Here is a 13,962-nt window from a genome sequence, read left to right as displayed (position 1 = left end):
GGGTTAACTGGGAGCTCCCATCCCCATCCCAGCCTCGTGCTGTGCCATAGGCACAGGGTCCAGGCTGCAGCTCATCCTTGGATGTGCCTGTGGTCTCTGTGTTCCTCCTCCTGGTGGTGACACACTCTCCATGTCAGGGTGGGGGTGTTGGGTAGGGGCTGGCACCTTGAGGACATCATTAATGTCACTGCCCCTCATTTTCTCTCCCACCACAGGGCTCCTCGGCCTATCTGTCGAGTCTGTACGGAGCCCCCCCAGCTGGAGCCTTCCCCCATCAGCATCCTGTAAGTTTCTCGTCTCCAAAAGTGCCCTGGCACCTCCTGCCAGGAGGTTTTCCCTTGGGCACCCTGTGGGAGGGCAGGACCACAGCTCAACTCAAGAGAACCCAGCCCAACTCAACCCAACCCAATCCAACCCAGCTCAGCCCCTCTTCAAGGCTGGAATGCTGGCAGGGGGGAGCAGCCCCCTGGCCCAACTGTCCCCCTGACCCTCTGGCTCTTCCTGCCCTTTCCAGGTGCCAGAGCAGGAGGTTGTGAACTTGTTCATCCCAACACAGGCCGTGGGGGCCATCATTGGGAAGAAGGGGCAGCACATCAAGCAGCTGGCACGGTTTGCTGGCGCCTCCATCAAGGTATGTAGGGAGTGGGAATGAGGGGCTGGGTCAGGGCTTTGTGCCTCTGTTTCCCCTTCCTACTTGCTGAGAGCAGAGAAGGGAGCCCTTGGTGAATGGTTTTTCTCTCTAAATGAGTAGAAACCCAGTCCTGCAGCATCCTGATTGCCACCACTGCTTGGGTAGGGGGGTGTCCCTGCATGGGAACACATCCCACAGAGGGGAGGTCTTGCCTGAGGAGGGGTGACACTCACACTCCTTCCATCCCTCTGCAGATTGCCCCAGCAGAAGGTCCAGATGCCAGCGAGCGCATGGTGATCATCACGGGGCCACCTGAGGCTCAGTTCAAGGTATGATGGCCACAGGGTGGGGACTGGCTTGAGGACATGGCATCCCTTTGGTCCTCACCATGCCAGGGGGGCTTCTCAGCTTGGAACCACAGTATTGGGACCACATCATTGCCTGTGGGAATGAAGGGCACAGCAGGCTGCCTCCAGGATGCTGCCCACCACATCCATGTCCCTTTTGTGCCCTCTCCAGGCCCAGGGGCGAATATTTGGGAAGCTGAAGGAGGAGAATTTCTTTAACCCGAAAGAAGAAGTGAAGCTCGAAGCACACATCAAGGTGCCTTCCTTCGCTGCTGGCCGCGTCATCGGCAAAGGTGGCAAGACGGTAGGTGGGGGTGTGTGGGATCCCACCTGGCTTGGGAATAGAGGGCTGGACATCCCCCATCCATCCCCTATCCATCCCATCAGCTCTGGCCGGGTGCTCTGTTCTATCAGTGATGTCTCAGTCCCTTTGTCCTGGCAGTGGCTCCTGGATGGCCATGCCAAGGGGACAGGATGTGAGCCACAGCAGCCTGGTGCCATGTCCTGCCTCAGAGCTGGAGTGGCACCAGCAGTGGAGGATTTTGGCTCTTTCCCAGCAAAACCTGGATCTCTGTTGTTTGCTCAGGTGAATGAACTGCAGAACTTAACCAGCGCAGAAGTCATCGTGCCGCGAGACCAAACCCCGGACGAGAACGAGGAGGTCGTTGTCAAAATCATTGGGCATTTCTTTGCCAGTCAGGTAAGGTTTGGCCACGGCTCTCCCAACAGTCCCAGTTTGAGGAAGGCCACTGACCGCAGCATCCCTGAGCTGCTCTGAGTGTGCACCCAGGATGCACTGAAAGGGGTTTTGGCTGCATTAAAATGGAAGATTGGCTCGATTCAGCCAAAATCTGTGCCTTGGACAGTGGGTAGGAATGTCTCCTGCATCCCACCTGGGTGCATCTAACCAGGCTGGGTTCACGAATGCGAGGGTGTGGCGACACCCCAAAATCTTGAGTGATGGAAGAACAGCCAAACCTTTGCTTTAGCAAAGCAAAAGTATCACAGAATCACACACCTGGCCTGGTGTTAGAATCTGTACGGTTGGGGTGCTGTAGGGTTGGTGGGGGCTCAGCTCTGGTGTTGCAACCCCTGTTCCTTGCCCCCTTTGCAGACTGCCCAGCGCAAGATCAGGGAAATCGTGCAGCAGGTGAAGCAGCAGGAGCACAAACACGCTCAGGGAGCCGCGGCCTCGCAGCACAGCAAGTGAGGCTCCCGCCAGCACCGCCCGACGAATGTAACCCCCCGCCGCCAGCGCCGGCCCCAGCAGGTCAGGGGACAAACCAAAGACCCCCGAGCCCCCCGGCTGGCAGCCCGGGGCACAGGGGGCTCTCTCCAGCCCGCAGCTTCCGCCTTACTCCACCGCCTCCCGCGCCGCTCCCCGCCAGTCAGTCGGACTAACCCAGGCAGAGAGAGGTGGCTTTTAGTTTGGAATTCTCCCCAAACCTGCCCATTCCACCCCCGAGGAGCTTGCCCGGCCTGGGGGGGCCGTGGCACCCATTAATTTAGAATTAATATATCAGTAACGGAACTAACGCCGATTTTTAAGTTTTGTAAGATTTTATTTTTTAACTCACTTTTTAAAATTTTTTTGGGGGGGAGGGGGGGATGTTTGTTTTTAGCAAAAGCAGGCTTTTCTAGAGGTTTAATGGCAGGAGCTGGTTCATTGGTTCTCTAATGCACCGTAGAGCAGAGCTGTAGGAGCACCAGCAGGGAAAAAAATACTGAATAAGTGTTAAAAAGCAATTTCTGAAGGGCTTTGAGAAGAGCAGGGCCTGTAGGAGGCAAGAAGATTCCTCGTGTAGGAATTGTTCCTCTCCTTCACACACCCTTTCCTCTTTGCTTTGGACTCCAAAAGCGGGGTTTGCATCTGTTCTGTCCCCCCTTTCTGTCTGTCTGTCCTCTCTCCATCACTGCCCAGCACTGACATCCCTGGAGAATGATGGGCAGCACCAGCCCTGCCTGCTTTGGACTGGGATCTTTGGGGAAAAGATCCCTGTTGCAGGGAGAGGAGGGGGAAATGGGTGAAAAAAAACATTTACAAGAGGTTGTCAGCCCAGGGCTGGAAAACCCAACCCGCAAAATTGGCTTCAAATGAAAAAATAACCCAAATAACCCTCCCAACACACACACAGAAAAACTACCTCAGGTTTTCGTACCTCAGCACCTTGCGCTTGTGTTGCCCTTTTAGAGATTTTTGTATGCCTTGTAAAACTGATAGTTGGAGCATTTTTTTATTTTTGTAATAAAAAAAAAACCAAGTTGGAAAAATGATCTCGACCAAGTCAGCTGCGAGGTGGAAGAAGGAAACCATCCCCCGTGTCCCAGAGCTCTTCCGTAGTCTCCTGCAAGCCGAGAGCCAGTGGCTGTTCCTTCGGAGAAAGCTTGAGAAATGGTTAAAAAGAACAAAAAAAAAAAAAAAAAGGGAAAAATAAAAAAGCCAAACACAATAAAAAAAAGGGTTTAAGCAAATCCAGGTGATGGATGGAAGCGGTGAAAGCCGATGGGCAGAGCAGGGATGGGAGCGGAGGCGCCGGTGCCAGCGCCGCTCCCGTGGGCTGCGAATCCACGTTTTCCTCTACTGCAAAGTGTTCTGTGAAAACCAACCTGAGACACCAACAAAGAGAAATATATCCAGCTAACCAGAGCCTGAGCCTGCTCTCTGTTTCTTTCTTTGGGGTTCCTTGTGGTGGTCACGGCTGGGAGTTCCTCTCTGGTGCCCAATTCCCTGCTGCCAGGGAGGGAAGGGCTGGATGGGGCTGTAGGCAGTGCCAGGTGTTGTTTTACCCTGGGACCTGGGAAGTGTGGCCATCACAAAGCCACCTCTCCCTCCCTGAATGGAATATCCATTGGGAAAGGCACTAAATGGGGTTGGGATGGCCTTTGGGGGCAGGATGGGGCTGCCTGGGATGCTGACAGGTGCCACAATGAGGGACTCCTCTCCATGAGCTCCAGAGCCAAGCTCTTCCCTCCCACCCCTCCAGCACTGGGAATGCTGCTCTGGTGGCAGCTGGGACATTCAAAACTGCAGCCCCAAACAGGAGGAACCAAAGGGAAGGGGGAAAGGACACCTCAAACACTCCCAGTTGCTGCATCCTCATGCTCAGATCTTCTGCATCCTCAGGGAAGATTAATTATCCCCAATTAATTATTTGTAAGGATAAAACACGAGTGTCTTTGGAATTGTTCATTCTTGGGAGAATCTGCCCTGAGATTGGTTCAATCTGGCACAATCAGTGAAAGGAGATACAGACAAAGCCCCTCTGCAGGGATCTTGTGGGTCTTTGGGTCAGGAGCAGCACAGGGATGTCCCCAGGGCCACCAGGAGAGGAGACAGCCCCGGTTCTTCAGATGGGGAGCAAGTTAAAAACCGCACAGAGACAGCAGATCAGTTTTCAATTAAAAAATAAATTACTCTATTAACAAGTAACCTCCCATACAATAAGGCTCTTACATAAGTTAATATTTATCTTGTCTTACCTAAACAATAAGAAATAAATACTACTCTTTCACAGAACAGTGTTTCCCTATCAGTGCATGTCTCCCAGCAGCTGCTGATGGATTATTTCCCACACCATCTTCCTGCGGAAATAAGGCATGTGTTCCTGAAAAGAAACAGGAAAAATCCATCACAGGGGAAGCCAGGGGAGAAAGAGGCAGGAAAGCTCCATTAACACCCAGGGAATTCTTGAGTGGGAAGCTGCTTTTGAGCACCTGCCAGTTGGGTACAAGGCGGGTTTCACACCAGGGTGACAGAACCACCCAACAAAACACCCACATTTCTTTAATAAATGTCCCTGTAAATATCAGCACATTGGTAAATAACCAGGGGGAAGTTTTCCAAGGGAGAAACCTATTTCACCAAGAGCTACAAAGGCCAGATATCCTAAACCCCTGGCTGCACCATCCTGGCATTGGAATGAGATGGTCCTTAAGGTCCATTCCAACCCACACCACCCTGGGATTCCATGATTCCACGATCTTGCCCAAGAAGCAGACACCAGACATGAGGAACAACCCTCAGTCCCCGCCCCAGCTGCTGTGCAGCTTCCCTGGCTCCCACATGGGTGTGGGAAAGGCTGGAGCTGTTTACACTCCCCTCTCACCGGGGTGAAGATGATGGGTTTGTCTCTGGAGATGAAATCGGCAAATTTGCAAACAAAAACTCCACAGTCATTTCCATTGTTTTGTTGAGGGATCTCCTGAGGAATACAAAAACATGGAGAATTTTTATCTGTCTTGAAAGAGCAGCAATCTGGCTGTAGCACACATTTGACCCACACCTACTCCTGAAAACCTATTTCTATAATCCATTTACCACTCCCAAACCGAAGGAACAGTCCCAGTTAACTGCACATCATCTCCCTCTGCTTGCCTGGGCAGTGTTAAATCCTCTGTGACAAGGAGTTCTAGCTCCCATTCCAAATCCAGGCATTGCTCCCATACCTCTGTGCCCATGCTGTGAAGAGTCCACTCAGAAGCAGTCAATTCAATGTTTCTTTTTTCCCTGCTTTCCTCTTCCAGGTATTTTCTGTTGAAAACAACACAAAAATCACTTTTCATCTCCCTGATTTAGGGCAACAACAAAAACAGCTGTTGAAAGGTGTCAGGAAGATAAATTGCACTGAAATGCCAGAGGATCCTCACAGCAGAGGATTTAAGGAATGTGGAGGGAAAATTCCCATTTTAGAGACACAGTGAGGGGTGTGAGCAGGGCTCCCCAGGGCCCAGCCCTGTGTAATGTCCTTATCCATGACCTGGACAAGGGGACTGGGCACCCTCAGTACCTTTGGAGGTGACACCAAGCTGGGTGGGAGTGGGGAGGGCAGGAAGGATCTGCACAGGGCTCTGGGCTGGTGACAAGGTGAGGATCAGCCATGGGATGGGCTCAGTGATCCTGGAGGGCTTTTCCAACCTCAGTGATTCTGGGATTTGTCTTTGTGAGGCTGCTCTCCTGCTCTCACCCTACAAAGCTGCTGGATGAAGGGTTTTTAGTGACAAAGACACATCAGGATGTGCAGCACATGTGAGAACTTGTACCTCTGACACTCTGGAGGATTCTATACAGAAGAGGGACAAAGTGAGCAGCACCATGGGACAGGGCACAAACACTTCACATGGGGAGGAGAAAATGCCTCAAAAACAACCAGAAGGGATAAAAAAAGCAAAAGCAGCTACTCACAAGACAGTTTTACAAATGTGGTCTCCTTTCTGTCCCAAGGAGTCAAAGTATTTGATGGTTTTCTCTCTGAGGTCTATGACCTGGGGTTAAAAGGTGACTTAGACAAAGGACACCCCAAACACTAAAGGACTTTGCTAATTTTGTTCTCCCCATCCCCTAAATAAAAAGCCAGTTTGACTCACCAGCAGTGTCCAGTGAATTCTGAGGTGAATAGGCACGAAGATGACATCGTGCTCAAAGATATCCACATCTTTAGTCCATTTCTTTACTCCCTTGTGGCTAGTAGAGCTCAGCTTGGAATAAAAGAAGGTATTAAAAGCATAGACTGCTGGGTATCCTTCCTTCTTGCTTCTTTCCACAAGAAGACCCATGTAGAAATTCATGATCTGGAACAGAGAGAGGCAAAGTGAGATAAGACACTAAATTAAAAAGACAGCAACCTGTCCTTGCTGGCCACCCTTGAGCTGAGAAAACTCCAGCTTGGCAGCTTTTGCTCCCAGAATTTCACACCGGAGGACTTGTGCTGCTGGTTAAAGCCCCCACACCCACTCTGATAACCCAGACTGACTCCTGGGAGCTGCATCATGCAAGTGAAAGCTTCCAGAAACAGCAGCCCACACAGTACCCAAAATAAGGAGTGCACAGCTATTTCTGGGCTCTGCAGTGGAGCTCCTGGAGCAGCCCAGGGAGGGGGGATTTCCCAGCAAGTGCAGGATCCCATACCCTGTCGTTGAGCCAGCCCAGGGGCTGCAGGGTGCAGATGTCCTCACGGGTGACAGTCAGCTTGAAGGCCCTGCTCAGGATGTCCTCAGGCTCACCACTGTCAAAGGCAGCAGAGATCTCACTCTCCATGGCCTGGAAGAAAGGATTCAGTGGGGAAGGGCTGGTGGAGCAGCACATGGAGCACACCAGCCCCCCAGAAGGCTCCAAGTGCAGCCCCAGTGCCAGAGCAAGGAGCCTTGCAGGCTGAACCTGCCCCAGCACTGGCTTGCTGCTGAGCACAGGTACCTCTGTCAGTGGAGCCAGATCATCTCCTGGCTTTTCCAGGCAAGGCAGTGGCTCACTGTCCACAAAGAAGAGGTCTTTGGACAAGACAGGTGTCACATGGAACTGGAATAACTTTCTTTGGGGGACTTCGGCTTCACGCTGGCCCTGCCAGGCACAAGGACAGAAATCAGAGAGAAGCACAAGGGGTTGCTGGGGGGACAGGGCAGAGAATCCTGCAAGAAACTGTGAAGGGTTGTGTAAACACATCCCAGCAGCCATCCCCAAAGTCTCATTTGATTGGTGACTGCATTCCAACTGTGCCCAGAGAGGCAGGGCTTTCCTTGGGCTTGGATTAACACCCCCAGCAAAACCTCCACATGCAGGTATCAAGCTGAGATCAAGGTAAGTATTTCTGATTTCCACCCTTCAAATTTTATTTTGGATCTCAGTCCTGAGCAGAGGTGAGTTATATTTTCCAGAAAACCAAGTGAAGCAGTGACTAACTCAAGCTTACCACTGAAGCAGCTTGTTTCTCTCGTTTTCCCTGACCACGAGAGTCTTCTGGGGGTGTGTAGTAACTGTAAGAAAAGAAAGAGAAATGAGCTGGATATCCACACTGCCCCATGAAATTCTCCAAAATTCACCTTCTGCATAAGAAATGCTTTTTCAAGGTTGATTCTGACACATGACAACATTTGTCTCCTTCCCCACTCCTTTTGTAGCAGCCAGACCAGGACAGAAGAAGAGCTGGAAGCTTCACAAACTTTCTTCCACCATCAGGTGCCAAACTCCCTTTTTTTTTCCCACAGTTTTAATCTTTGGAAAACAGGGAAGCAACCAGCACTTCCTCTATCAAGTGCTTTGTGATCTCTTGGTGACAAATGCCACTCTCCACCAGTTACTTCCCCTCTTCCCTTGAGCTTAGGGGACAGTGACAATTTAACACAGGACAAATGCACAGCTCAATACAGTGCTCATATCTAAGGGGGAAAGAGAACAGGGACAAAATCACCCCAAACCACATCTGACACAACCAAACCTCTCTCTGCCCCCATCTGCACTCTAAGAGGAGGAAGAGGATGGCACCAGGCTGCCACAGCAAAATTCCTCCTGGAGCTGCAGCCAAAAGTCCCTTTCCCTTCACTCCTGCACTCCCATCCTGCCACCACAGAGTTCACTGTCCCCTGCTGAGGGACAGCAACGCTCCCTTTTGGATCCATTCCAAACCAAAGCATCTTGCAAGCCTCAAAATCTGCCTCAATCCCCCAGGTTTTACAAGCTCCCTACTCCTTTTGCTCAGGATGCACAGGAAATGCAAAGCCAGCTCATTCATGGTGTGGCAGAAAGACTCTGGGGAGCAAAAACCAATTCTGCAAACCCAGGGACAACCCAGGCTGTCACCCCCCACTTCCTTCTCCCAAAAAACACCCAGCACATCCCACAGCTGCCCAGCTGTGACAGGGCAGCTGGATTTGAGGGACAACTGGCTGTGAGCAGTTCCTCAAACCAGCTGCTCCTCTCCCCCAGCACTGAGACACTGAACAGGACTGGGCTTCTGGAGGCTGACAGAGCCAAAAGAAACAAGAGCCATGCTTAGCAGAGACTCTCACCTGACCATGACACCCCTCTGAGGCAGCTGGGGGCTGAAAACATCCCCATGTTTGACACCTGCAGGGAGAAGCAGCAATATGAGAACAGGGAGGTGATTTCCCATTCCAGCAGCTGCACAGAGCTCTCAGTTTCTGGGTGACATCACAGACATTTCATCAGCATTTTCAACTCAGAAGTTCAAACCCTGGCACCTGCTCAGAAATCATTTTAATCCCCATATGATCATGTCACAAAGTCCAAGATATGAAAGAATTAGTGATGAAAAAGTGTTTAAGTAATGAACAGGGGAAAAAAAAACCCTGGGGCAATATTAAATATACAAGTAATTAGGTTACTTGTTTTGGAAGCTCTGCTTTTATGGAATTAGTCCTGTCTAGCATTAAAAAGGGATAAAGTGCAGTTCTGAGGGTGCAGAGTCAAATATCCCCCTCCCCTGGTACAAAAAAAATCAGGTAAAACAGGTGCTACAACCTTCTCCTGTGCAGTGGGGTCACATCCAGCTACAAACTGCACTGCCACAGCTCCCAAATACCATTTTTAAACCATTCTTGCCCTTCAGTAAAACCCTCACAAACCAAATTTAGCCAATAATGAGGAAAATGCCCTGTTTGAGCTGGACTTGTACCAACAGAGTGGAGCAGCCCTGGGGATACTCACTGGTCCTTTGTGGCACAGGTGGACAGGCACCTCTGGGTTTTTGCTCTTTCAGGGGACTCCCAGTCATCCCTGGTTCCTTGGTTTGAACTCTTGGGTGTAGCAGAAGAAAAGGACAGAGTTTTTACAGGTGATTTGTTACCAGTGCACCTCAATTCACTGCAGAGCACACGGCTATTTGTACACAACTGGCTAAATGAAAGCAACAGAAATATATAAAGTAAAATTAGGCTGTTTAATCCTTAACAGAGCCATGCTGTCACTGGTTCCATGACAAGATGCAAAGGGCATTTTGAGGAGTTCACATCCAGAAGTTTGGCCACTCTCAGCTCAGGCATACCGAACATAGAAGAGTCAAATTTTCTGTCTCCACTTTTCCAATCATTACATTTGATTCTGCCCAGAACCCTGAGAGTAGGAAAGATCAATTCTCCTCCCCTTCCACACAAGACAAACTCACCACCAGAAAGTTAAGGGTTATTTTGCTCATAATTACTTGTTGAGTCTTGCTGATCGTCGAGAAGGAAGTCTTCCAGAATATTTCTCTTTGAACAGACTCAAGAGCTCTTTGTATTTCTTATTTTCTGCTTGCTGAACATCCTTGCAGAAAGGAAGGAAAAGAGACTTTAGCAAGCATTCCCAGCTCTTCCTTTGGTCTCAGCCTAACTGTACAGGAACTCCACAGCTGTTTCATCCCAAAACAATTCCCTGCTCCCCAGTTTACCTCTTCAGCAGCACACAAAGGCCTCCTGGTGCCACTGACTCCAGGAGAGTGGGGACCTGGCTCCTTGATGGGGGGCCTGGGTGTGACAGGGCTCTCAGGAGCAGCTCGGATGTGGTTATTCCTACTCAGGCTGCAAACAACAAAGGCAGGAGAAATGGTGTTAAGAGACCATTCAAAGCTCCTGATTTATTAATTAGGTTTTAATTAGCACCTCCTGATTCAAGGAGGAACAGCAGGCTGCCAGGACCATATTGGGGAGGGTTTTCCAACATCTCTCTAGGTGAGCTGTGGCAGTAGCTGAACATTCTTAAAGGAAAAACATAAAAGGGTTTCGCAATGGAATTCCCTGGGGAAACGGAAATTCTCTGGGGAAATGAAAATTCTCTAGGGTTTTTGGGGATTTTTTTTTGGTGTAGTTGTGGTTTTTTTCTGTTAGCATTCCTGGTCTCAGCCTCTTCCCAAGTTCAACACTTCCTCCTACTACAGGAGGTGAGAGTGTTGAACTTGTTCATCTTTCTCTGATCTCCTGAGTCCATCAACTGTTTGGATTTAAAAGGAAAGTTTAAAATTGGTCAAAGGCAAGAACATAGCTAAGATCTAACTCAGTATGGCAGCTAGGACAAGTCACAGAACATGGAAAAATGTTGCTCTGTGGACACAAATATGGATGTTGGGCAACAGAGGAAGTTCAAGGATGAAAGTGAAAGGCAAGAAACCCTAAAAAGCAGAAGTGGAAGAAAACAGAAGGTTTTTTACCTCAGATATGGAACTCTCTTACAAAGAAAGGATGGTGATTCCTCAGTCATGCACGGGCTGGCATCACAAGGCATTTTGTCTGTGGGAGAAGAGCACAAGCCTCAGCAAGTGGTCAGGAGAACAGGAGTTATAGGAGTTTAAAGAGCTTCACCAAAGACAAATTACTCTCATTTCATCCCTCAAGTTCTAGTATTATTTGTGTTATGTTGCTTCAGGATATTTTCATATTGGCAACTACAGAATATTGCCAGCCTACACTTAATACAAAAGGGTTCTGAGGCTCTGCTACCTAAAATCAGCATTTACAACAATTTCTTTCTGGCAAGCCAGCACTGGGACACACTAGAACTGCATCCAAGGCAGTTAATATCCAGGATCCACAACCACATGAGCATCCTGGGATAAACCACTGAATATCCCACTTGGAAGGGATCCACAGAATCATCCAGCCCAACCCCTGGCCCTGCATAGACACCCCAACCATCCCACCCTGGGCATCCCTGAGAGTGTTGTCCAAACTCTCCTGGAGCTGTGGCAGCTTTGGGGCTGTGCCCATTCCCTGGGGAGCCTGTTCCCAGCCCTGGCTCCAATCCAGAAGCAATAGAGGATGCAGGGAAGAAACAGAGCTGACCCTCCACTATTCCTGGGTGCTACCCAGATATTTTGCCTTCAGCAACCAGCCCCCAGAGCAGCAGGAAAAAGGAACAAGTAAAGGATTTGCTGTCAGCCCTACCAGGTTCTGTTGCGTCCTCATCCTCTGCAGATGCTACAAACGAAGAGTCAGAAGAAATGTACACAACCTGAAATAAAAGCAAGTACCAGGGTGAGCATAACCTGAATGTGAATCCAAGCAAGCACCTCCCCTTCCTGAAATCCAGTCAGCTGTGTTCTGACTCAGAGCCCATGGTTTTGCCCATGGGGGTGCAGCAGAAGGCAGGGGCACTGATGGCACCGCTTTTGTAACATGGGGTCCCAGACCTCCTCAAAATCCTTGCTCACCTCATCTTCAGACTCAGAGAAGAAAAAGTCACCTCTCTCTTCAGTCTTCTGGCTTCTACTTGTTGCCTTCTGTGGCAACTTGGCAGCCACAGAGACCTCTTCAGGCTCCTTGTTAGTCCCAGAGAGACATTCTGGAAAAACCACACCACCAGGCCATAAGGAATGGGACTGGAAACAGGAGTTGGGACTTCTGCTTCCACCCAAGCCCAACTCCTTGATCCCATGTGGAGCAGAAAGCTCATTTCAACAACACTGCAACAGTCCAGCAGCACCCCCACTCCCCCAAGCAGAAATCGGGGAGCTCCACACCCCCCATGGAACAGCAACAGCCTTGACTGAAAATGCTCTTTGTGCTGCCCTGCAGGGCTCAGTGCCAGGGAGAGCTGGGATATGCCCTGCCAGGATTTATCCATGGCCCTCCCAGGATAGAAAGTTGTTCCCTGCTTCTCTTCCTGCCTTCACCTGACCAGGATCTCCCATCTTGTACTTGGCTTGAAAATCCCAGAATCATCAAGACTGGATAAACCCTCCAAGGGCATCAAGTCCAACAGTTCCCACAGCACTGCCAAGGCCACCACTGCCCCATGTCCCAAGTGCCACATCATCGATGGGCTCAGGTCCCTCCAGCCACAGGAGTGGCTCAAAACCCACAGCTTCCTGAAGTACAAAATCCAGACCTCCCCAAGGTACCCCAAACCCAAAAATCAGACATATGAAACCTCTCTGTGAGAGGCAATACCTGTTTTTGGCCTCTTTGCAGGGATCTCCTCAGGATCTTCCACAGGTGACAGAACACTGGGGGAAGAACAGACAGAACAATGTTTTGCAAGCACAACTCAGCTTCCAAAGGGGGCTTTCCTATTTCCCCAGCATCACCTCCCAGAGAGCTGATCACCCCACTAAAGCAGATCAGGCCTCTTTTTCTCCTTCTGTTAATGCCTCCACGTGCTTTGTGTTTGCCCCTACCACCAAAAAAAGCCTTAGCATGTAAAGCTTCCCCTTTTCCTCCAGGAAAGAAGCACTCCAGAGGTCACTAAGCCATCCAAGCTCACACCACTCAAAGGAAAGTTTGGGCAGAACAGGAAATGCGAGGTGGGAATGCCAGCCCTGCTCACATCCACTCCAGCAGCTTCCTGCTGAGTCAGCTCGGGGACAAACCCTTGAAACAATCACCAGCCTCACCCTTTCCCACCCAAGGATTTTCACCAGCTGACACCATCGTTAAGTCCGGTAAAAACGTCTCCTTTAGGAACAGAATACAAAGAACGTTCCTATTTTTATTCCCCCTCCACCAAGAGCTAATTCCTTCCGAGCTGCTCCTCGGTGCAAACTGCGGGCACAACACGGGGCTCCTTGCAGAGACATTCCCTGCTCTCTGTCGCTGTCATGGGGCACTGCGGGAGGGAGGGAGGGAGCAGCCCCCTTCCCCAGCCCCAGAGCACACAGTGCCGTCCGTACATCCCACAGAGCAGCAGGCACCCAGGGGCTTCGGCCATCGCCCCCGGCAGCAAAATGATTAACATGTGGGCAGGCACCGTCCTTTTATCCACGCCACAGCCTCGATCCATGGCGTGACCCCTACCCCCCATCCCCACGGCTGTGTGTGTGTGCCCTGCTCCCCAATACACCGGCCCTAAATGCCCAGCCCCGCTCCCCGTGCCGGCGGAAAGGGAATGAGGGATTATTGGGAACACCTGGGACCCACAGCCAGCGAGCACCGGTGCGTGCGACCCACAATCAGCCCCGCACCTGCGGGCTGCCTCATGGGCAACACCTGGGCTTAATCAGGGGCTGCCCACACCCACACCCACACGGGGAGCGCCGGGCCGTGAGGGGGCTGACCGGGCCGAGCGGCGGGGCAGCAGCGCGGCGGGAAGGGCTGACCTGGGGGCCGGTTTCTTTCGGCGCGGCGGCTCCGGGCTGAGAGCGAGGGCCGGGGCCGGGGCCTGGCGAGCGGCGTCGCGGAGGGCGCGGAGGACCGCGAGCAGCCATTGGTACATGGACCGCGCGCACTTCCGGCGCCGGGCCCCGCCCCGCGCCGCCAACGGCGGCCACACCCCGCCCGCGGACA

General features: G+C 51.2%; 2 protein-coding genes across 5 annotated transcripts in view; one reads left to right on the top strand and one right to left on the bottom strand.

Annotated features, from left to right (window-relative positions):
• IGF2BP2 (insulin like growth factor 2 mRNA binding protein 2) overlaps positions 1–3,437 on the top strand; it is a 20,635-nt gene extending 17,198 nt beyond the window's left edge. For all 4 annotated transcript variants that reach the window (XM_074546930.1, XM_074546931.1, XM_074546932.1 and 1 more), the window contains 6 exons: positions 216–284; positions 515–631; positions 886–960; positions 1,151–1,282; positions 1,565–1,678; positions 2,093–3,437. In XM_074546930.1, coding sequence (XP_074403031.1) covers positions 216–284; positions 515–631; positions 886–960; positions 1,151–1,282; positions 1,565–1,678; positions 2,093–2,188 — 603 coding nt within the window. In that variant the 3' untranslated portion in view covers positions 2,189–3,437. The remainder of the gene's footprint in view (positions 1–215; positions 285–514; positions 632–885; positions 961–1,150; positions 1,283–1,564; positions 1,679–2,092) is intronic.
• On the bottom strand, positions 2,575–13,962 carry SENP2 (SUMO specific peptidase 2). Its single transcript, XM_074546933.1, has 17 exons — positions 13,776–13,962; positions 12,631–12,686; positions 11,892–12,022; positions 11,626–11,692; positions 10,893–10,971; positions 10,137–10,266; positions 9,909–10,012; positions 9,416–9,504; positions 8,758–8,815; positions 7,662–7,725; positions 7,169–7,312; positions 6,884–7,015; positions 6,343–6,546; positions 6,161–6,240; positions 5,425–5,509; positions 5,085–5,180; positions 2,575–4,583 (listed from the first exon to the last, which is right to left on the bottom strand). The coding sequence occupies exons 1-17, from the start codon at positions 13,889–13,891 to the stop codon at positions 4,509–4,511; spliced, it is 1,710 nt and encodes a 569-aa protein (XP_074403034.1). The 5' UTR covers positions 13,892–13,962; the 3' UTR covers positions 2,575–4,508.

The sequence above is a fragment of the Zonotrichia albicollis genome, chromosome 9 (assembly GCF_047830755.1).
Source record: "Zonotrichia albicollis isolate bZonAlb1 chromosome 9, bZonAlb1.hap1, whole genome shotgun sequence".
In the NCBI taxonomy this organism is placed as follows: domain Eukaryota; kingdom Metazoa; phylum Chordata; class Aves; order Passeriformes; family Passerellidae; genus Zonotrichia; species Zonotrichia albicollis.
Note: the sequence above shows the minus strand (reverse complement) of the source record. Positions and strands in the feature narration are given on the sequence as shown.

What these genes read in the sequence shown, in the direction of transcription:
- SENP2 (XM_074546933.1), bottom strand. Translation starts at nt 13,891, where the DNA reads ATGTACCAATGGCTGCTCGCGGTCCTCCGCGCCCTCCGCGACGCCGCT. An exon ending in TGAGGACGCAACAGAACCTG is followed by an intron (nt 10,972 to 11,625) that starts GTAGGGCTGACA and finishes CTTCTCCCACAG; the next exon opens with ACAAAATGCCTTGTGATGCC. An exon ending in AACCCATCATCTTCACCCCG is followed by an intron (nt 4,584 to 5,084) that starts GTGAGAGGGGAG and finishes GTTTCTTTTCAG; the next exon opens with GAACACATGCCTTATTTCCG.